The 24356-nt window shown below is 34.2% G+C and overlaps 1 protein-coding gene and 1 pseudogene across 1 annotated transcript; one reads left to right on the top strand and one right to left on the bottom strand.

Moving 5' to 3' along the window:
* Positions 1–4371: 4371 nt before the first annotated feature.
* On the bottom strand, positions 4372–5838 carry LOC126630224 (oleosin 1-like; annotated as a pseudogene).
* Positions 5839–20369: 14531 nt separating this feature from the next.
* LOC126630184 (ethylene-responsive transcription factor 2-like) lies at positions 20370–21731 on the top strand. The gene has a single exon (XM_050300304.1). It carries the CDS (start codon positions 20520–20522, stop codon positions 21522–21524), a length of 1005 nt encoding a protein of 334 aa, XP_050156261.1. The 5' UTR covers positions 20370–20519; the 3' UTR covers positions 21525–21731.
* Positions 21732–24356: the final 2625 nt, after the last annotated feature.

Consider the following 24356-nt stretch of genomic DNA (forward strand, 5'->3'; position numbering starts at 1 on the left):
ACATCAATTCACCAACAACAATAGTTTCTATCATAATCGTGGTTCTCAGGGCAATTTTCGTTGAAATTCTTTAAATTGATGTCAGAATAAAAGGTTTCATGGTTCTAATTTCTTTGAAAATCATATGATCTGTCAGATTTCTGGTTCCACAAGTCATGAAGCCATAGATTGCTTTGATCGCATGAATTCTAACATTTCTGGAAGAATTCCACTTGCAAATCTCGCAGCCATGTGTGCACATTACAGCTCCAAACCATCCCCTTCGTGGCTCATTAATTATGGTGCCACTCTTATATTATAAATGACATTGCCCACGTCACTTCACCTATACCATACACTGGAAAGGACAAAGTCTACATTGGTGATAGTAAAGGTCTATCCATACAACATATTGGTTCTTCATTGCATACCTCTAATGTTGTCTTTAAATTGTGCAATGTTCTTCACGTTCCAAAAATGAAGCATAATTTGTTGTCAGCTTATCAGTTTGTTAAAGATAACTATTGTGCATTGATTCTTGATTCTGATAGATCCATTGTAAATGATCGTTCTACGGGTAAGACGTTTTTGCAGGGTCCAGTTAAGGATTGTTTTTATCCTTTGCAAAGCTCTTCTTCCCCTGGTTTATCCTCATCCAGCTCTTTTCATGCTCTGGTGAATGTTCAAGCTCCTCTCAGGCTCTGGCACACTCGGCTAGACCATCTCTCTTCTTCTATATTTCACAGAGTACTATCTACTAATAAACTTGCAGTCAAAGGAACAACAACTGTGGATTTGTTTTGCTCTGAGTGTGCTATAGCAAAGAATCACAAGTTACCCTATGGTTCTTCCACATCATCAACTACTCATAGCTTAGAATGGTTACATTGTGATTTGTGGGGTCCTGCTCCTGTAACTTCAGTGAGTGGATTTAAGTATTATCTCCTCATAGTTGATGATTTCAGCAAGTATAGTTGGATGTTTTCTTTAAAGGTCAAGTCTCAAGTGTATTCTATTTTTGTACTCTTCAAAAACTATTTAGAAAACACAACTGGAAATACAATCAAAATTGTACGTTCTGATTCAGGGGTTGAGTTTACAAGTCTATCTTTTAAATATTATCTTCAAACTCATGGAATTCTTCATCAATTAAGTTGTCCACACACACCAGAACAAAATGGTTGTGTGGAAAGGAAACATCGTCATCTAGTTGAGACAGCTAGAACTTTATTGGTTTAATCTCATGTTCCTCACCAATATTGGGTTGAAGCCTTCACGACTGCACTATATCTCATTAATAAATTGCCAATCTCTGGGATTTCACAATCACCTTAGCAGTTATTATTTCATATAGTTCCAAATTACTCAAGGCTCAAAGTCTTTGGTTGTTTGTACTTTCCATGGTTAAAACCTTATGTGTGCTCCAAACTTGATGGGAAAAGTAAAAGATGTATTTTCTTGGGATATAACCTACAACATAAAGGTTATAGATGTCGGGATGCAGAAACACAAAGGGTTTATATTTCAAGACATGTAGTCTTTGATGAGACTACATTTCCCTTTCATGATTTTCATCACCTTGTGTCTTCTGTTTTTACCCCTACATCTCAGCCTATTGATTTGGAGTTTTCTCCACCTTCATACATTTCATCTAATGCTCCATCTTGTGCTTCAACTCCTCCTCCAGTTTGTGTTGAACCTACCTCCACTGCTTCAATTGTGCCAAGTGATACCACATAATCTAATCATCTTTATGTGTAGCAAGTTCCACATATGTAGGAATTTCAAAATGTACACCCCATGATCACAAGGTTTAAGAATGGCATTTATAAACCAAATGCATTCAATGCAACTAAACATTGAATGTAAAGGCTTAAAGCATTGAATGTAACTAACTTGATTAGTTGGTGTGCAAAGAATCCATTGAGGCAGAGTATAGGTCTTTGGCTCAAACTGCAGCAAAGATTACTTGGATATGCAACGTGTTGAAAGATTTTGGTTTTCCCATGACTGCTAAACCCACTCTCTGGTGTAATAACATTTCAGCCATATCTCTTGCTTCTAATCCTAGTTTTCATGCTCGTACTAAGTATGTTGAAATAGATTATCACTATATCCGGGAATTAGTTCTTTCCAACTTAATCGAAGTCCAATATGTGTGCAGTTAGGATCAGATTGCTGATATTCATACAAAGTCCTTGTCTAAATCTAGATTTTAGTTTCTACAATCCAAGCTCTCATTTGGAATCTAGCCTTCTTCCAAGTTTGGCTTGAGGGGGTGTAAAGATGAAGATGCCAAGTCATAACAACATATGGTTATTAGTTTGTATAGGTGTGTTGTAAAGTATTCTGTTTTGGTTTGTTAGAAAGAGAATCTGTTTTGGTTAGTTAGAGAGAGAATAGTCAAAGGCTATATATTAGTGGTTGTATTCTTCATTTTTTAATTAATGAGAACATACTTTTCTTAATCTCTAAGAAAAGCTTTCAGAGAAAGTCTTGAGTTTCTATACTGAGGCCATCAAGCTTGATATTTTTTCACTAAAAGTAGAAGATATTAATTATTAACCGTCGGATTTCCTTGTGTTTCTATGGAGATTATGATAACTTATTTCAATTAGGCAGTAGGAAATTGTTTTAACAAAATCATCAAAATTAAGGTAATGGAATTGAATTTTAAAGCTCTAACTACAACACATGCATATACTCAATACATTAATCATCTGACGGTCAAATATTATTCATGTAATATATGTATTTAATACATTCATCATCTGACCGTTAAAATGGTCATTGTATTAAATATATGTAAGTATTGTAGCCACGTGCCACTGTCAACTAGTTTTGGTTATTTTTGAGAAAGTTTTATACAATGCAACGAGTCACCTCTACATTTCAAATTAAACTATTTGTAATATACTTGATATCATATCTTTAACAGAGATTAGACTTATTTGTATTGTTGACAATTTGACATCTGTGATAGAGGTAAGACTCACTTAAGACCGAGATAAAGCCAAGATTTTTTTTTTCTCAGTGAACATCTGTGGACTAAACGACATAACTTGTTATAAGAGCCTCCTAATATTGTTTCCCACATCCTCGACTAAAATATATATACATATTAAAAATATAAAGGCATGAATGAAATCATAATGACAAAATTCGACGGTACGAGTAAACTTAACAAATATACACCCATTTTTTGAGAAAAGATCGATAGCTTATTAATAGTATCAAAGGGGTTGCAAAATCCATTACAACACTGCTTCTTCAAATGATAAATCAGAACCACATGAAGGCTAAGATAGGGGTGACAAAAGGGTTACAAAATGGTATCAAAAGGATTACAAAATCCATTACAACACTGCTTCTTCAAATCTTTTTGGCTGATTCCAACAGGGATGACAATACCATTATTGAAGCTCTTGACCAAAAAGTAACGGAGGAGATGAATTCCTCTCTGAAGGGTTACAAAATCCATTACAACACTGCTTCAATAACTCAAGCCGTTTTAGAGGAGGTCTCGATCGAGCAATGAGAATTAGGCAAACAAAAATTCGAATCCAGTTATGGTGAAAAACATGTTTTTCGATAAGTCAAATTTAGTTTCAAAAGAGGATCGATTATTTTCGTTGGTTTATCCGTTTTCAACATGAATATTTTGAAACAAGTACTCTTATATAATACAAATTCTTTTACCATTTGCAAACCTACACAGAAAGTTGTCGCTTAACCTCTTTTAACCCTTCATCTTTTGTATGATTTTTGTAAGGTTAGCATTCTAAAAATCTCATTCTACACTCCTTACTAGTGTATTTTTCTTTCTAATTATAGAAAGTTTGAAGTACCAATGTATTTTTCTTTTTAATTATAGAAAATTTTGGAATATCAAGTAAGATTTTTAAAGTACTAATAACAATTTCATTTTTGTAATACCTTTAATTGGAGATATAATTTTAATATTTTATTTTCGCGAAAAGCTCTTCCATTGAGAAAATGCAAAATACTATATTAATCTGAAAATGTAGACAAAAATTTAAATTTACATGTTCATCCACTCATCCACATCTTTGAGATGCACATATTACTTTTACCAATACACATCTTCACCAATTTGATAATAAAATTTACACATCTCCATGATTTTCCGCAGACTAAGAAAAAACCCCAACAAAACTTTAGGGAGGGGCATCTATTTCATTACGCTCGCTTAGACGATGCCATGCATGGCGACACGTACTCCACAGAGCCACAGAGCATATCATCGTCATCACTCAGTCGAATCAAATATGATCAAGAATCCAGCAAAATTCACAAGAAAAATATACTTAAAAACACAAACCTTTTTTTTTTTTTTTTTTGCAGGAAGTTAAAAATCACAAATTAAACAAGTTCTCAGTCCCCAAATATTCAGCTCATTACAAGAGAAAGAGAGACATACATTTAATTAACAAAATAAACAGAGACACACTAACTCGTACAACAAAATACACATGAAATTACAGAGACAGAGGACAACCAATGCACTGCCCTATCTATATAAAAATCCAAGTTTTATTATTATTGTAGCCGTACGATCTCTACCTTAAAACTCCTCACCACGGGATCAAACTGCATGGACACATATATATGGTGGTAGGTACACAGATTAGGGAGTCCGATGTTGACCAGAGGTATGCTGCTGACCGAACTGCTCGGCCCTGTCCTTCATCTCCCTCGCCTTCCCAGCCAGCTTGTGACGAGCCGAGTCCAGCTGGTCCGCGCCAGGCGGCTGCTTCCCGGTCACCTATCTGTAGATCCATGTCAACACCGTCACCGAAGCCACACCAAACCCACCGGATGTCAAGAACCCCATTATTATGAGGGAAAGGGTGATCACGGCTGGGACAAGAACAGGGCTGAATATGACCAGCAGGGGGGTGGCCACTGGCGGAGCCACCCTAAGACTAGGGTAGGCTCGGGCCTATCCTCAAATTATTTTTTCGTGACAACCTCTACTATCATTAATTACCACTATCAACTTGAAGTTGTAATTGTATTGGTTAGTCCAATTAATTTCAATCCAATAAATACAAAGCTTTAAATTTTTTATATTAAAGGTTTGAAACTGTAGTTCTAGACTAATATTAGTTGATCATATTCTTTGTTTCTTACCTATATACAATTTTTCACTTTGCTTGCAGACTATTATTTTGGTTAATTTTTCAATTTCCTCTATTATATTATATATGAAATCAAGAAGAGAAAAATATTTCCTTTTTTCAAATTAGCACAAAAAACCCTTCTAATGCTCTCATGCCTTAATGTTTTTAGAAAAATGTTCTCTTGGTCAATATGAGAACAAAATAAATGCATGGTCAGTTACCTTTGAATTTGATATCAAGACTGAAGAATAAATGGATGTGCTTTTAATAATGTTTTATTTTCAACTCTTGATATAATTGACCATGTATAATGAAAAATAAATGCATGATCACTCTCACCTTTGAATTTGATACCAAAGCGACCAAAACAACGAGATAGTTTCTATATATATTATGTCCATTTTGATTTGAAGTGTGCCCTTCCTAACATGAATTTCTGGCTCCGCCACTGGGGGTGGCTATGGTCAAAGCTATGACTGTGCCAGCAAGGACCAACCCAGAGGGCACTAAAAGGGAACCACCAACGGTCACAGCGGTGGCCGTCTAGGCGACTTGGTAGGACTTATGGTGCTGATGCTGCATGCCTTGTTGACCGCCCTGGAAATGATGGAATTGCTGGTAGCCGTGTGGATCAGCCATTTTTTTCCCGAGGTGGGTGGATTGAGGAAATGTTTGAGTGTGAATATGAGAATCTGTATGGGGAGAGAGTTATGGGTTGAAGAATAATTTAAAAGAAAAACTAATGAAAAAAACTTGAAAACTTTGAGTTTTAATGATAAGGAAAAAAAAAGGATAAAGTGAATAATACCATGATTGATTTTTTAATGTAAAAATATAGTTTTTCGTTAAAATGAACAATACTAGAAGTTTTTCAGTGAAGAAATGTGGTGGGAAGTGAGATGGGGGGTTGGTTGTGGTGGTGCCAAGAGCGGTGGCACGTGTTACGGAAAGGTGGGGTACGTGTTGAGAAGCTTGTCATGCAGGGGTTGCGTGCAATGAAGTGGCTTCGTTTTGCGACACGTCGTTTGTCGTTATTTGAGTGATCTGTTGAGCAACAGGGATCAGGATCCTAGCCGGATCCTTTTGTGAGGATCCAAAAATGATCCGGATAATCAATTAATAGTGTTTATTCATTTTATTGTGCGATCAGAAATTATTTTAAATTTTTTTATTTAAAATTAAATATATATAATATTTAATAAAAACCGATCGCACGATATACGATGAATGGAAACAATTAATAGATCCTCTAAATTCCTAGAATGAAAATCCGGATAGATCCTCATCCGAGCAAGAGAGGAGAAGAAGGGTGGGGAGATTTTGAGGAATCAGTAATCATCATCGATATTTTATTTCAAGTTGGGCTTCCTCAAATTTGTTTTCGGTTTAATTAGTCTCAGCCCAAGTAAAACCCAAATGTCCTATTGGGCTGAACTGATGATTACCGATTATTTAGTTTCAGCCAAAGCCCAACCCAACTATTGAACTGAACTGATTAGTACCCTTTAATCAGTTTCAGCCCAATTAGATGATGATGATCAGCACTTAGCCTAATAGTAGGTTTAGTGAGTTTAGTTAAAACTATAATTGGCACTTGATACTATAGTCTAGTGATATTTTTCTTCACTTGTAAGTAAGAGATTTTAGATTCAGTTCCGTCAAAGGTGAATTTGAACCACATTATTGTTAGCCTATTATGAGGTTTTACCCACTCTCTTACCCTCTTAATGTAGATAATATCATTTGTTAAACTACCCATTTGCTAGTATGTTGTAGGGAAACTAAAGGACCTCTTTGTCCATACAAGAAACAAACAAAAGGGAAAGAAATATACACCAACACTAAGTTTTGAAACCAACACCTATCAATTAACAAACAATCTGACTACCACATTTAAATTCAAATTTCTATCATTTGTTTGCATTCTATAACATTTATACGAAAATAATAATTTTCACCTCTGTATACACTTCATTTTTTTCCTTCTTCCGAAGCCTTTGGAGTTTGAGGCTCTGCGCGTGGAGTCGACCTGCTCCATACAGGGCCAGCTCTGGCGATGCGATGCATCAACTATTTGCTAGGTCATCACGTTGTGGTCTCCATAAAAATAAAAAATAAAAAATAAATGCCCAAGGGCTCGGGGCCGTCACTTTTTACTGGTATTATTGTCTGAACGCCCATGGATGGGCGAAACATGAACCTCCCCACCTACCAACCCATAAATCCTAATTCACAAGCACTTAAAACGGGAAAAGGATCTGGGGGATCCCGTGATATTATCGGTTTATCATACATCGTGTGGTCAGTTTTCGTTAAGTACTATTTATATTTAATTTTGAATTTCAATTAATTTTTAACCGCATGATATACGATGAACGGACACGATCACGGAATCCTTCGGATCCCTAGGAAAATGATCCGGCGAGGATATCCTTTTCCCTTGAAACGTGCTCTGCGGGTTGCTTTTTGATATGTTCATCCTGATTCCACGAATAATGTCAAAAGTGGGAAATGGAATCCACATGCATGTTTGAGATTGACCGGATGACGACGACTTGGTATTCCCTATCAAATGATAATTATTGGATCAGTGACTTGGTTTTGGGGATTGGTGTGGACAAGATTGTTGCTTGATATCCTGCCAATTCATGGATATATTGATTTGTTTTACTTGATGACTTGATGTTCGTTGGCACTGGATTGTGGCCTTTGGAGACTGGACGATCCACAACACTTTAATCTTATGAAGGAAGACGACGATTGATCTGTTGAGGATTTTGGTTCTTAATTTAGGTTAGGGTTTGTGGTGGGTGAAAGAAAAAATAATTTAGGATTCAATCCAGTAAAAAAAAAAAATTGAAAAAAGACTTAGGTTAATTAGACGAGAACTTATATAATTATTCTGTTTAATAGAATTTTTTTTTCAGAATATTTCTTTTTTTTTTCCTTAAAAAGGGGACTACTAATGAGTGGCGACTTTGCAACGGCAGTCCATCATTTTCAGATTCGGGAAGACTTAAGTTAGTTGTAAACCACCTCCGACCTTGCACAGTTAATCGATGCTTTTGAACATAACCACCACAATGATATCGATCAGGAAAGGTAAAGGCTTAAAGCTGTTTTACTTTTTGATCGAGTCTTTCTTCTTTTCTTATTTGCATTTGATTCCTTTCACTTGAAAAGTTTAGCAAACGAAACTCATAAAAAAAAATTAGGGTAAATTACATTTTACCTTCTCAGGTTTGAGGTCAATTTTAATTCCTTACAATATCTTTAAAACATTTCAATTTTATACATCCGTTAGAAAATCCGTTAAGTGATGAAGTGGTTGCCAAATTTGTGCCATGTGGCAAAAAAAATAATTTTTATGCATTTAAAATATTATAATAATTTATCCTATTTAAAAATAAAATAAAATAAAAAATAAAAAAGAAACCCATCTTCTTCCCCGAGCACACCCATCCCACCCCCACCCCACCCTTGGGCACCGAATATCCGGAAAGGAAGGGAAAACTGGCTCAACATTTCAATTTCACCTCCCTGGAAGGGTTTCAATTTTCTCAATTTTGCTCGTTCGAAGTTCTAGGGTTTCGAACGCCATGTCTTGGGAGGACGAAATCGTTATGCGCGATGTCACCCATGCGGGCCTAGTAGTCGCCGACCGCATTGGCCATGAAGTCGCGTCGTAGCTTGATCTTGAAGAAGCCCTAGAAGCTTCCCGATAAGCTAGTATGCAAGTGTTTGTGGGTGGGGTGGGAGATGAGTTTCTAGATGGTTTGTGGGATGGGGGGGGGGGCAAGTTGCGGGGGAGGTGGGGGTGGGGTTAGCGGGCGGATGGGGTGTGCTCAGGGAAGAAAATGGGTTTTTTTATTAATATGATAAATTATTATAATATTTTAAATGCATTAAAAAAATTTTTTTGCCATGGGGCATAAATTTGGCAACCACGTCATCACCACATCATCAATTAACGGTTTACTTAACGGATTTTTTAACGGATGTATGAAATTGAAATAAGATGATAAGTAAATGTATGAAATTGAAATGTTTTAAAAATGTTATAAGGAATTGAAATTGACCCCAAACATGAGGGGGTAAAATATAATTTACCCAACAAATTATTATTATAAAAAAAAGTGAAGAGTTTTGAATCCGAACCACACATAGATAGAAACTCATTTTAATTTGGTGTGTGTTTTATAGGCGCTTAAGAGATTTTTTTTTTTTTTTAGTATGAATTGGTTGTTTTATGCTATTATATGATCGAAAACCCTTTTAACTTTTCAAATGTCCAACCTGTTTTGTAAGTCAGGCTATTTAATTGGTACACCTTTATCCCTTCCATTTTTCTGGGCTCTTCCAAATTTTTGTTTTGGGTAGGCTTATATTTTATAACATTATCATATTCTTTTTCAAATTCATTTCTTAATCTTTGACCTATTAATCCTAGTAACTTCATCATATACCCATTACATGTACTTTCTTCAAAAGTTTTTCCCGCTTTACTAGCTAAATAATTTTCTGTTTCTTTACTGCCTTTCTTAAGAAAAAGATTTTCTTTATCTTTTTCCATCTAAGCGATATTTTCTAAAAGGTCTTCTATTTGATCTAAAATTGTCGTAATAATTTTTGTTTTATACTGAACATCTATTCTATTGACTAAATCCGGTCTTATCATCATTACTCTAATCTGTTGCTCAATTTGTAAGAGCTGCTCTAAAAGGCTTTCTTTCATATCGATATATATGTATTGGTGGTGGCTTAGGCATTTAATTTGGTGGTTGAATAGGGGTTGTTCCATATGTTGATTTGTGTGTTGTGACTATCTTCAGATCATTTCATTGTGTTCGAGTTTTCTGCAAATGTAAAGTTGGAATTGGCTCTAAGTTAAGGTTTTCCACATATTTAGTATCATATTTATTCTTTATAATGTTGGAAAATTAGTTATTATTTTATTATTGTTTATGGTTTTTTTGTGGGCCAAGGATGTTAGAGTTTCTTACTCATTAAGGATTAGGGTTTTGCTTTAGTTTTCACTATATATAGTAGTGATTGTATTAGTTTATTTAATTAAGTTAGTCACAATGTAGTCTTTTGAGATCCTGTAACCGTTTAAGCATTTTCGGTTGTTTAATAATATTCTTGTTAGTCTTGTTCGTCGCGCACTCTGATATTCAACTTGGTATCAAAGCCAGGTTCAATCCTTCGGGATTTAATCTGCTTGTGTCTAGTATCGGTCTGTCCATCACTCCTTTATCTCTTCCGCTTCTTCGTTGTCGGTTTGCTTTATTATGGTTCTTGAGTTGTTTAGGATTTGTGTTTCTATTAAAAAAAAAAAGAAAAAAAAAGGTTTGTAGAATATGTAGTCTTTTCGGTTTATGTAGCCTTCTTGGCAATTCCATTTAATAAAGTTTTATATTCAGTTAGTTAGTTTGTTTATTGCGTACTCCGATATTCAATTCGATATCTCTTTTTTGTGATGACGTATTGCTTGAATTTTGATATTTTTTTAGCAACAATAATATCTCATCTTTTCCAAGGTTAGGCTTAGAACCACAATGATTATAAATTTCTTTCATCAAAAAGTCCTCAATCTACGTGTGGTTTGCATGCATTGGTGCTTGAAGAAGATATACATAATCAGTTAAGCTCATCAGTCGAATGGACGAAGTTCAACTGAATTACGCCAATCAGTTTGAATTAATTAGTTAAGTGGTGTTAATTTGTAATGATGGCCAACTTGAAATCGGATTCACCAACCCCCTAATCGTCTAACTCGGATGAACAATCAGAGACAAAACTCCTATCCTTTCGTAGCACCGCAAATACGTCTCAAAAATGAGATTATCTATAAATTTTTGTCACCTAATAATTTAACGTTAATTTTTATACTAAAAAAAAAATATGAGATGGTAAAAAAAACTAGAAAAAATTCCGAATGAAGTCTCATTAGCATTTCTATTTTATCAAATCGAAAAGATGCTTATCCAATCCTAATAATGATGCATGGAAATGTGTTGCAGGCAGTAGTGAATCGTTATGCATATCATTTTACTAGCCAAGTAGTGGCGACACTGTGCAGTGTGTCACACGTTCAAGGATAAAATTAATGTGCTTAGAGTCTGTTTCTAAATGGACGCCCCACTCAGCAAGCTACTAATTGACAAATAGTTACGTACAAATTTATAACGAATGCTATTTTGGATATGTAAAGACATAGATATCATTATAATTTACTGAAAATTATTAGACACAAGACATCATAAAAGAATAAGGATCCTCTCCAAATCCTTTTTGTAATGATTCAGGAATTCTTTAATCATGTCCGTTCATTGTAAATCATGAATCATGTTGTCAGTTTTTGTCAGGTACTATTTATGTTCAATTTTAAATATAAAATATAAAATGATTTATGAACGCACGATGTACGATAAATAGATATGATTAGAGGATTCGGAGATGATCCTCATTCATCATAAAATGACAAGAAAGTTTGTTCTTTGAATAAAATCTCAGAGCTTTTCAATGAGTTACACATATCGAGAAATTTTTCAATGTGTCGGGAATATGGTTTGATATATTAAGTATGATAATAGAAGTAATTGGAAAAAAAAAATATTTCAAGTATTCAACCACTTGGTGTAACAAACTATATCCCCCGCCTACTGAAAAATCTCTCTCACATATTGCCCAAAATCTTCTGCAGTAATACATGTTTACTCGAAATCATATATATATAACAATTGTTGGAATTTAGATTATTAGTTTTTAAATTAGTTGTCTTGCGGGTCAAGGATTATTCACTTGCTCATTAAGTTTTAAATTACTTTCTTGTTTTAGTCTAGGGTTTGCTTTAGGTTTTCACTATTTAAAGGACTCTTTGTATTTGGTTTTAATCATCTATCAATAAAACAATGTTTTACCGTATACTGTTTAACATGGTATCAAGAGCAGGTTCGCTGGACCTGTCTCGGTGTCGTCAGCCTGAGTGATTCGTGAACCCGTACCAGATCAGTCTCCACCACCAGCACCAGATCGCCCTGCACCACTGCACCTATATGGACGCTTCCGACTGCAACCTGCCTGCACCGGCTTGAATTCTCACCTGCTTGAATCGCTGCAATCATCGCAGCCAACTGGACCACCGCACACCGCTTCGCCGCCCTGCACCTTTGTATTCTCGAGTTCATACTTGCATCACTTGACTTGCAGCTTGACACGCAACCTGTCATCCCTCGTGCGCATAAGCCTTGAAACCCTCGCACCCACACCCATTTAATCTGCATCGGCTTGAACTTGCATCAATCTGCACCAGTACCAAATCAAAACCCGTACCCGTTTGTCTAAGTAGCCTGCTTGCTATCAGGTATTATTATTATTATTATTTTTTTACGGAGTGTTGTCATGGCATCTGCAAAGGATGATTCCCTACAAGCCATTGGTGTGAAATTAAATGGAAATAATTATGTGTATTGGGCGTATGTGATGAAGATTTTTTTTATTGGAAAAGGATTGTGGGGCTATGTTTCTGGAATGGTTTCTATTCCGAATAACCCCAAAGATGAGAATCATGTTGAATTGTTTGCTGCATGGGAGATGAATAATTCAAAGATTATTACTTGGATTAATAATTCTGTTGATTTGACTATTGGAATGCAACTTGCTAAGTTCTCAACATGTAAGGAAGTTTGGGATCACTTAGCAAAGTTGTATACCAAGGCCAATTTTGCTAAGAGGTATCAACTAGAAATGGAGATTCGTGCAATCCAGCAGGGTGATAAGAGTATTCAAGTTTTTTATAATGAAATGACCAATCTTTGGGATCAACTTGCATTGACTGAACCTAAAGGACTTGGCATCGTCGAGCTTTATTGTCAATATAGAGAAGAACAACGTCTTGTTCAGTTTCTAATGCCTCTTCGGGATGAGTTCGAGACACTCCGTAGCTCCATCCTACATCGAACTCCTCTTCCATCTGTTGATTCTGTTCTTAATGAGTTACAAGCCGAAGAAGTCCGTGTGCAGTCGCATAGGCTCTCTTCATCGTTGTCAAACACTTCAGCATTGGCTGCGGCAATTGGGCCGAGACCTCGTAATAAAACTGGTGTTGCTATGGATGAGTGTTCTTATTGTAAAGGGAAAGGGCATTGGAAATCCCAATGTCCCGAGTTATCTCAAAAACATGGATTTCCACATAAACCACCACATGTAGCAGCAGTTGTGCCTTCTGTTTTGCATATTGCAAATGATTCGGAATCTGAATCTAGAAAGGATGATTGGGCATGGTAGCTTGAACTTGGATTGGAAGTTTGCACTAGCATTAGTATTTATCTTGCACTGGCACTGGCATTGGTTGGAATCTTGCACTGGTACTGGCACTAGCATTGGAATCTTGCACTGGCACTGGCACTGGAATTTGGGATCTTGCACTTGCACCGATGGAATTTCGTATTGGAATTGGCATCGGAAGATAGTATAATGGAGCTTGCATCCTTATCACTTTGGCAAACCCATGTCATGTACCGCCATGAGTTTGACGAGGGGTGTTGGAATTTAGATTATTAGTTTTTAAATTAGTTGTCTTGCGGGCCAAGGATTATTCACTTGCTCATTAAGTTTTAAATTACTTTCTTGTTTTAGTCTAGGGTTTGCTTTAGGTTTTCACTATTTAAAGGACTCTTTGTATTTGGTTTTAATCATCTATCAATAAAACAATGTTTTACCGTATACTGTTTAACAACAATAACATGTTTCCTGAAGGGAATATAATTAGAAATAAGGAAAGTAAAGCAGGGGAAAAACAGAAAACGAAAAATATTTTAGCCAAAAAGATTCCTCCAGTGATCTTCCAACAATTTCCTCATTTTGCTTTGCATTATGTTAGTGTCGCTATAATAAATAATAAATTACATTATATGTCGCTGTATAAAACCAAACCCCTTTGTTTTGTTCAATTATATAAAACAAGGAGTGTACGGACTAAGGGAAGATTAAATTATGTTGTAAGAAAAATCCCTTGTATAATACCAGTTTTGAGCCATGCCTATAAACTTTTGTTCAAATCTAATGTGTTAATCATGTTTCTTATTTTTATTAAAGCTCATAAACATGTTCTAATGATATTAATTATTATCTTCAATAGTAAGGTTTTCATGAATATTTGAAGCTCCATCACTTTTATTTGATTAAAAATTTCCGTGCAATACAAAGAAAAAAAAACTTTTGATTTCTCTCATTAATCACTTAAAGGCCCCTGTTAGCCTAGATTTATGGCTCAGTCACACACTGTCACTCGGTTCCTCTTCAATTCAAGTCACAAAGTCACACACGCTAATTTCATATTTTGTCGTCGCATGAGCATTTATGTTGCAAGAACTTTTTCTCTAGTAACACAAGAAAGATTATGGGCTCGTTATGACTGAAAACATTTTTGGTGAAATTGAATTTGAGTTCCAAAAACATTTTAAGTATTTTTTAGAAGAAGCACCAGATATGTGTTTATTGCACGAAGCACTTAAAATCATTTTTCACGATTCACTTAGAAGAAGCACAAAAAACATTTTCAGTCATTTTAAAAGTACTTCTAAGGGTTTAGTCCTTGGAAATATACATTTAAAAAGTTCAAATTGCTTCCATATAATTTTTTTTTTTTAATTCTGATTACCAAAAAAAAAAAAACTTTATTCTGTTTTGTTTTTTATATCAAATAAGTCATTGATAAAATAATTAATTACTAGCTTGGAATTTTAGCTGCATGTTTATATTCGACCTAATTTCAATATAATATATATGCACGTCAACTTCATGATCTCCAAAGTTTAAAAAGTAAACCAATATACACTGACAATAGCATTCTCTGATTAAACCGCAGAATACAATTTGAGTTTAAGGTGTGAACTGGGCATCAGACAAGTATCAAATCATTTTCATATGCTTAAGTTTTTCCTTATTTCTGATTTAGTTGGGAGGCTTGCATTCATTCATGTGCGACCGGCAACATCTAGGTCAAACATTCAAAGTTGTATGAAGTCTTCCAACCTAGAAATGTGTGGCATATGAACCTTAATTAATTGATTTCGACAGCCCCAGTATATTGACGAATAGTTTGCACTATATGCTGGAAAAGTAAATTAATTAAGAAGACTGTTAAAAGAATCAAACAACAGATAAGAAAATGAAATTGACGTCTTTCACTTTGATGAGAAAATAATTCAACAATGTTCGAGGAATTCATCATTTTCATATTTTATTTGAAATAGTGATACTTAAATTGGTGTATAATGATAGACAGTTAGAAATCGTAAAAAGAGCTATTTATAAGTTTTTTCTTTTAGTCGTAGAAAGACGCTAAACCGTACTCCAAAATCATCACTAGCCAAAACGTAACAAATTGAAAAATTAGCAAGTCACAGTACCTTCACCTACCATATGTCCTCCCTTCTTTGCTTACTTGCTCTTCCAACTATACCATATTATATGCAAGGTCCAACCTAATGATTCAATTAAGATTACTAATAGTTTATACCACGACTATGTTAATGGTTGTGATTAAGAAATTCGAGATTGAATTAATTTAAGGACACATGTTAAATTTAATAGTAATAAGAGTACTCTACTTACACCAATTTAAAAATTAAAAAGTAGGAAACTCGCTTGTACCTAAATGGACAAACGAAAAAGAAATGGACAAATTTGAAAAGCTTGGAACTGGGAAGGGATAGATGAGTGAGTGGTGGGTGCAGAGCCAGGGATGCATGAGGGCTGGGTGTGGGATGCAAAAGGCAAAATTTAATCCCAATTTGTTTGTGGCTTCACATTTTTGTTATTTATGGCTTCACATTTCATAAATAATAAATAATTAGCAACAGAGCTGGGTGGGATTTCTCTGCCAAAAGAAAAATTTGTGGCTTCACATTTTTTTTTAATTAGTATTTCATGTACAATTAGCAACAGTTGGGTGGGATATCTCAGCAAAAAAAATTGGCCCCCATTTGTCTGTGGCTTCACATTTTTTTATAATTATTATTTCATATACAGTTAGCAACCGTTGGGTGGGATATCTCATCAAAAAAATTAGGCTGCCTTCACAATTTTTTTATTATTTAATATACAATCAACAACAATTTCTTCCACAACTATAATTAACTCGTTGAGTCATAAGGCATAAAATTGTAACTAAGTATGCTGCATTAAATTAATTAGTTGTATGAATAAATCAAAAGAGTCTGAAATATAAAATCATCTCATTCTAAAATCACATTAAGCATGTCCCAAACCTCCGAATTAGTCAGCATAGCCAACCTATAATGCTATATCGCAAACCACAACTTGTCATTTCTCAAGTTTAATTAGCCAAAAAAAAAAAAAAAACTATGGGTATCTCTACTGCTCAATCGAGCCACCGTTCGATAGTGATGTCAAAAGACTAGCTTTAGGTGTACTTTTCTTATCTTAAATAATGTTGTTGTACGGTAAAACGTCAAAGTAGGAATAATCGGTGATATCAGTCTTCCTTGCATTATCGACTTAAAGGGTTTAATTATTGACTTTTTACATGTACATGCATTAACATATAGAGCCTTTGAAAGGAAATCATCACCTTACATGATTTTTCAAAAGAGTTCATTTCACTTACACCTTGTGAAAGTGACGTCTTTTCAGTAAACTCTTTCAGGTATTAGAAATACATCAGCATCTGTGATTTTGAAAATTACATCTACCTTCATACATAAATAAATAAAAAACATAAATAATAAAAAAAAATATTGATAGTCAAATGAGAATTTTAGAAAATTTTAAAAGGCTTTTTAGAGTAATAGATTTGATACGATTGTAGAATCTGTACAACATTCAAATAGATTTTTAAGGATTATTCTGGATTTTGATTAAAGATTTGAACAGATTTTGAGAACTTTCTTATCATTTAAAAAAAAAGTAGTTTTAAATAGAAAATAAGATTAAAATAAAAAACTGGTAAAAAAGTAATGGAGAACTTTGCCCAGTCCTTCGAACTCAAAGATGATGTCGAAGCAATTTGAATTTGGTCATCTTCCTGGTTCTAGTGGATCTTACTACTCAAAGGTGATGTCGAATTGAATATACAAGGTGGTGATGACGAAGATTGAATATACAATAGTAGAAGAGGGACTAGAGGGATGAGAAAGGGTGGGTCGGATAAAGTTTAAGGGGAATGAGAGCAGCCGCTTGAAATGAAATCCTAGGCGTTGAGGTGAGATGCTCTATATCAATACTCTCAATCCTGCAAAATCTTTAATTCAAAGAAATCTTTTAAAATCTATTACTTTTTGAATACCTATATATTTGTATTAACTCGTTAAAAGTTTTTTAAAAGCCTAGTTTTTTTTTGAAATTTTTTAAATGCCTAGTTGATTACACATGGATTTCGATGCATGATTTTAAATCCTGTTAAACTTACTTTAACTACACTATAATTTTAAAATCTTTTAAAATTCTCCTATAAGATTATAATTAATTACACCATGATTTTACAATCTTTTAAAATCCTTCTAAATCTTAATTTGAGTTGCATAGTCATCTGTAAGAGTAGAATGATTCAGCAAACAAGTTGTTGCAATGAAGAGATTTTTCATTGTGACTGGAACACAAGTGGTACACTACGTATTTTTATATAAGTGGTAGAAAATTTTATTTTCTAATTTATTAACTTTTTAACACATACATTCTACTATTTGTATAGTAACACGTGGTGTACCAACTCCGTGTTTCGGTCACACTTTGCAATGAACTATATAAGTCAGGTTGTTGCAGTCATGGGCCTCTTCTGTTCATTAGGCCTCTGAATTTTCCTCTTTTTAGGATAGCCCAATGAGACAAATCTAATCTTATTTATTTATGGCCAAATTGGATTATTCATCCCCGTGGTCATAGGAAACTTGCATGATGACCCCCGTGGTGAAAAAACTAGGAATTAAACTCCTGTGGTCAAGAATATTAGCAAATTTAGTCCAAAAGTAAGATTTCTGTTAAATGATTGTTAAAAGTATGGGTAAAACTGTATTTTCAGTTCCAATTGACATTTAAAATAAATAATTTTTTTGATAACAATTAACAAAAAAAATAATGCTTAATTTTTTAAATAAAAAAAAGCCCTAATTCAATGTCAATTGGAACTGAAAATACAGTTTTACCCCAACTTTTAACAGTCCTTTAACAGAAATCTTACTTTTGGACTAAATTTGCTAACATTCTAGACCATAGGGGTTTAATTCCTAGTTTTTTCACCACGGGGGTCATCATGCAAGTGTCATATGACCATGGGGATGAACAATCCAATTTAGCCTTTATTTATTTATTTAGACAATCTTTTGTCTGATCACTCGTTAAATATTCAAATTACTTTTCTCTCATTAGAATTTTAAAAAATAAAAATAAAAAAATCACAAAAAAAAAATTCATGTAGTAAGATTATGGGTGGTTATGTTCGTTATTTCTCAAAATTTTAATAAAACCACATATCTAAAATAAATAAAATTACAAAAACAATTAAAACAATACAAAAGAGCTTTGACAGAAAAAGACAAGTAAATTGTAGTATATTTGATTAATTAAGTGAAAGGAGACAAAGTTATATTAAATTTAAATAAGCAACCAAAGTTTTAGCATATATATAATATATGTATATATTCAGGCTAGATATGGGTACATAGATATTAATCTCAACAACACAAAAAAAGAAATGAGTGTCATCTATGGGCGGAACTAAGTCAGCTAAGGTCCTTTTTACTAGGTTATCTCCACTTCAACGACAAGGTATAATATTTTCAGTGTATACGAAGTTAAATTTGACTTTTAATTTTTAACTTAGATGCCTTAAACCAATTTTAGAGTTAAACAAGTCTGTCTTTTAACTCTAGAGTTATATTCAAGTCAAATATGAGTTTGCATTTGGCACCAAAGTTATATATAATCTCGACATTCTGGCGCATTGAAGAAGAATTGAGTCAAATTTAGAATCAAAACATAACTTTTTACTTTAAAAATTCCGATGCATAAAAAATAGCCTTAGAGATTTTATTGTATAAAACGAAAGGATATTAGTTTTTTACTAATTTTCTCATCACGGTTACACTCCAGATTTTGACTCCTTTCACCCATAATTTTGTATTATGCACTTTGCAATTTGACAAGTTGTTCTTCATGATGTAAGTTGCAAGATCATCAATTTTATATTATTTGTTATTTTTCAAAACAGATTTGTACGTTCATTACATAATGGTTAACCATATCATATAAGAATCATATTTATAACAAAAAGTTTGTATCTTTTAGCCCAAGAAATTCTATTCAAAATAGTCAAATCGTACATTGATAGACATATTAAAATGTCTCTAAAACAATTTAAGAGGCTACACAACATTGCAATCCTAGAATTACGAACACATAAAAAATTCAAAAGAGAAATAAAGAAAATGGATTTTCAGTTAACACGGTGATCCCACAGATGCATACAGGTTATGATCAACTGTTAAATCCGTGAGTAATTTTTTCTTAGGACAATCCGTGTCTAATAGTGTCTCTCTACAGTAAGTTCTCAGTTTGACAACGCATGCTGAGAGTAACTACAGATAAAAACTAAACATGAGTTGTTCTCATCGTACACAGACCTGGCGCACTGCCAACGGAAGGCACCTTGACATCAGTGTGCATATAGAAACCGTGCAGCCCCAACGGCACACGTGACAGAAGAAACCCCCCAACCAATTTGGCCACTTGTGACTTTGCAATTTCCATTCATATTATGTCAGAAAAGAGAGAAAAAGAAAGGCAGAAAATTCGTAGAAGTTTTCGAAAAGTATTTTCTAAAAGACAATCATTAAGAAAATAGAGAAAGATTTTATTTTTTTTCGGTCAGAAAACAGATATTTATCTGAGTCTTTCTGTTGACAAATTTTTACTTGATTATGTAACTCAAGAAGAATCAGAAAATAGAAAAAGATATTTATTTGGTTTTTTGGTCAGAAAAAAGATGCTTATCTGAGTCTTTTTTGTTGACAAATTTGTACTTGATCACTCACCATATGAAGTTTATTTTTACGTTTTATAATATGGTAAAGAGAGACAAACATGGTTGTATATCCTAGTTGTAACTTGTAAGTGTGTCAATAAAAAAATAAATACACATTAATTGATTGAAATTCTAACCCAATGTCTTCGGATACCAAAAGATCTTTGCCTCCCTGACTTCTATATATACCCCTAGATACCTTCTCTTCCACAATTCGTGAATCAACTTCTCAATTCCACACTCTCTCTCTCTCTCTCTCTCTCTCTCTCTCTCTCTCTCTCTCTCTCTCTCTCATTTCTGTTTTCGTTAGCCAAAGTCATCCAAATTAAGGACACTGCTAACAAGCAAAGATGGAAGAACAGGCTCAGCACTACACAAGCTGCTGCTCAGCGACGATGAGTAATATTAGCAGTCCACATGTGATGCCGTGCTTAACAGAACAATGGGGAAATTTACCCTTCCAAGTCGACGATTCCGAGGACATGATCGTCTACAACTCCCTTCGTGATGCCTTTAGCCTCGGATGGTCTCCCGACCACACTTTTCCCTTCCAAGTCGACGATTGGGAGGACATGATCAACAACAACTCAGACGCTCTTAGCCTCGGCTGGTCTCCCGACCACACCTTGGAATGCATCAAACCCGAACAAGCGTATGATCTTGATCATCTTTTTGATCAATATCATGATCAGCTGCCACCTGATCTTTTCACTCAATCTCAACCCCACGATTTTGATGTTTCCATTAATGGAAACAAACCCTCACAAGCCCTAGTACTCCCACCTGATACTGATATTCCTCCGTTGGATCATGACGATCGTGATCAAAATCAAGTACAAGTAGGAGATGCAGTAGCTGAACAAGAGGAATTGAATGTGAATGTCCCGAAATTACAAAAGTCGGGGGTGGCGAGAGGGAGGCATTATCGAGGGGTGAGGCAGCGGCCGTGGGGGAAATTCGCGGCAGAGATTCGTGACCCGGCTAAGAATGGGGCCAGAGTTTGGCTTGGTACCTACGAGACTTCCGAGGAAGCTGCTTTGGCTTACGACCGCGCCGCCTTTCGCATTCGTGGCTCCAAGGCTCTGCTCAATTTTCCTCACCGGATTGGGTTGAATGAGCCTCCGCCTGTTCGAGTCACCGGCAAGCGAAAAGAGCCAGACCAAGAGGCCGCCGCCAGCAGTAGCACTTCTTCTTCTTCTTCAGCGACGCCAACGGCGGCCACCAAGAGGTCCAAATTAGACAAGTCGGTCTCCTCGTCGGCAGATCATGATCATCAAGCAAATGTGTGTCACACAAGGCAAAAGAATAATACCTCATATATGCTGGCAATTGGCGAGCAACTATTGGTTAGCTAATCATCATCTGTGACCTTAAATGTAATATATATGGTGGTTAATGCGGACTTGCAATTGTTACTACAAAGATCGATTGATCAGTAATTACAATTGCAACCCAGTAAATCACGAGCTTATTTATTCAGTTAATCAATTTACTGTGTGAGTGCGGGATTGGTCATTAAAATTGCAGTGCAATGACTAATGTAGAACAAATGATTGAAACAACTGAAGAATGATTTGGCAGACGTAAAATTGGCAGCAACGCCAAACAATATAACTATCCATGATAAATATATAAAAAAAAAAACAGTTGATGAGGAGTCATTGTAATATTTTTGTGTGCATTTTTGAATCCCATCATCACCAAGAAATGATGGCAATAACGAAAGTCACGAGCCCACATTTTTTTAAATGGCTGTATGATTTGAGTACTTTAACTACCCAACCAAATAAATTGGCAAATATTAATGTATTCATAGATTCCAGCATGCAATAGACAAGTGTAAAGCCACAACTGATAAAATCATAGAAGTAAGGCTACCGATGCAGTATCTATCGATCACAAGGCCCACCACAATCCATCGGGGGAATAGACGTTCGGGATTTGTCATCTTCATCTTTGTCTCCCAGAGATCCAAATCGGCCGTCAGGGTGGGTAGAATATATTTCTCCACACACTCATATATACGCATTATTTTTAAATTATTTTGTAATTAAAATATCCTTTTAGTTGCTTCAGCTATTTGGTCAAAGTCTTGATAGAGGACCATGTTATTTTAACCAATAAATACATTAGATGTTTAGTGTGAAGAGAAAAATAGTCATAACAAGCTGGATCGAGACATGCAACTTCGACAAGTCTTCTTATTGGATACTGTTGGCTTACCATTCGCACGCATCCCATTCTCGAGAGAAAAGGAAGAATTCATTCTTTCACTAAATACCAATCCCTTTGCCCAATAAAAAGATATTTAGTTTAAGATTATCAAACGTGGGTGTACATTTAGTAGTCAAAGAAACAAGAAATGTTTTTCCTTTTACGTAACAGTTTGCTTCTTTATAGAACCTCATGCTGCAAGATGGGCATGCCTTTTCGAACATCGTTTTGATTTTTCAAAACACGGTTCATTTAAAGTTTAGGACTTTGCAATTAAATTGGTTAAGATTTTTTAGTTTGTATATTTAAATTTCCTCTTCTCATTATTACTTATATCATAGAAGAAAGAAAAAACTTAAAATTTACCTTTGAACTCTTTCATTTACTCAAAATTAACTTGAGGTTTTAATCGCAATTACACGAAGTCTTAAACGATGCATGTGTCTACAATCTATAAATCATCAAGGGTGGTGATTTTTACATTCTCGTTTTATCTCTACGTACTTTTCTTGTTTTTTTTCTTTATTTTTAATTTATTCAAATCAAAAGTTAAACAAATGGGAGGATTAGGGTTTTATAGAATTTTCAAGGGTGATGTCAAATTTTAAACATTTACAACCTACATGGCACTTTAACATCTTTTAAAGTTTAGCTCTCCACCTGACATGTCAAATTAAACTATTTTATTTATTTATTAAACTATTATAATAAATATGTTAATACACAAAACAATAATATAGAGGAAAATATTTTAGAGATTTGATTTAATTAGTGATTTGATATGATTTAATTAGTGATTTCATATTATTTGATTTGATTTGGTATAGATTTCCTTATCTTGTGGACAAAGAATTGTTTTGATTTATTTCTTAGTATTACTCCTTTGTAATCTTTTAAATACCTCCTTATGGAGAAGAATAAAGTATTGAAGTAGTATTTGAGAATTGTGAGATTGTAAAGAATTTTAAATTTATCCTAAACCCTTTATTTTCAACTAGGTATCAGATTGTGATTTACTGAGGTTTCGGAAAGATAGGATAGTTTTAGCATAAGATTTTTTGCATGTATGGCTTACTTAATGCGTGGTTCCAAGTGGGGGGGGGGGGGGTGTTGAATTTATAAAGTTTCAAATAGGATCTTATTTCCTTCTGAGCCAAATCATGAGTTTGAAGGGGGGGTGTTGAAAAATAAATTTGATTTAGTTAGTGATTTGATATGATTTAATTAGGATTTTATATGAGTTGATTTGGTATAGGCTTTCTTATCTTGTGGACAAAGAATTATTTTGAATTATTCATAGTATTGCTTATTTGTGATTTTATAAATACATTCTCAAGGAGAAGAATAAAGTATTGAAACTGTATTTAAGAATTGTGAGATTGTAAAAAATTCTAAGTTGAAGGAAGACTTTGAATGCGGTCCCTATCCATCAATATTTTTTTTACTGAAACCTTGTTGGTTTTCAATTTTTCATCTAAGTCCTTAATAGGGCATGTATATATATATAAACATGAGTACATTCATCAAAATTAACAAAAAAATTATTGTACCAAAACATGGGTACATTCTTCAAAACCACAAAAAAAAAAGATATTAGGCTTAATAACATTAGTAAATTTCTACATGAATACATTCTCAAATTAAAGAAAAAGAATGTACCCATATAAATTTAAAAATGGATTAAAAAAAATGAATAGATTTTATATAAAAAAAATGTACTTTTTTTTTTTTTGCTAGCAAAAAATGGTATATTTTACATATAACAAATTCATATATTTAAGAATGGGTACATTTTAAGATTAAAATTTTGAAAAATTACATGAATGGGTACATATAAGATTACAAATTGAAAACATTTTTTAAAAAGCTAATGGGTACAAACTTATTCTAATTGTTTATTTATTTTGGAAATGTTTTGGATTAAAAATTAGTTAGGGGTTTAATAAAGGTGTGAGTATTAAAATCCTAAATCA

This window comes from Malus sylvestris, chromosome 1 (genome assembly GCF_916048215.2).
Source record: "Malus sylvestris chromosome 1, drMalSylv7.2, whole genome shotgun sequence".
Taxonomy (NCBI): domain Eukaryota; kingdom Viridiplantae; phylum Streptophyta; class Magnoliopsida; order Rosales; family Rosaceae; genus Malus; species Malus sylvestris.

Coding starts and splice junctions, on each gene's coding strand:
- LOC126630184 (XM_050300304.1), top strand. CDS start 20,520: ATGGAAGAACAGGCTCAGCACTACACAAGCTGCTGCTCAGCGACGATG.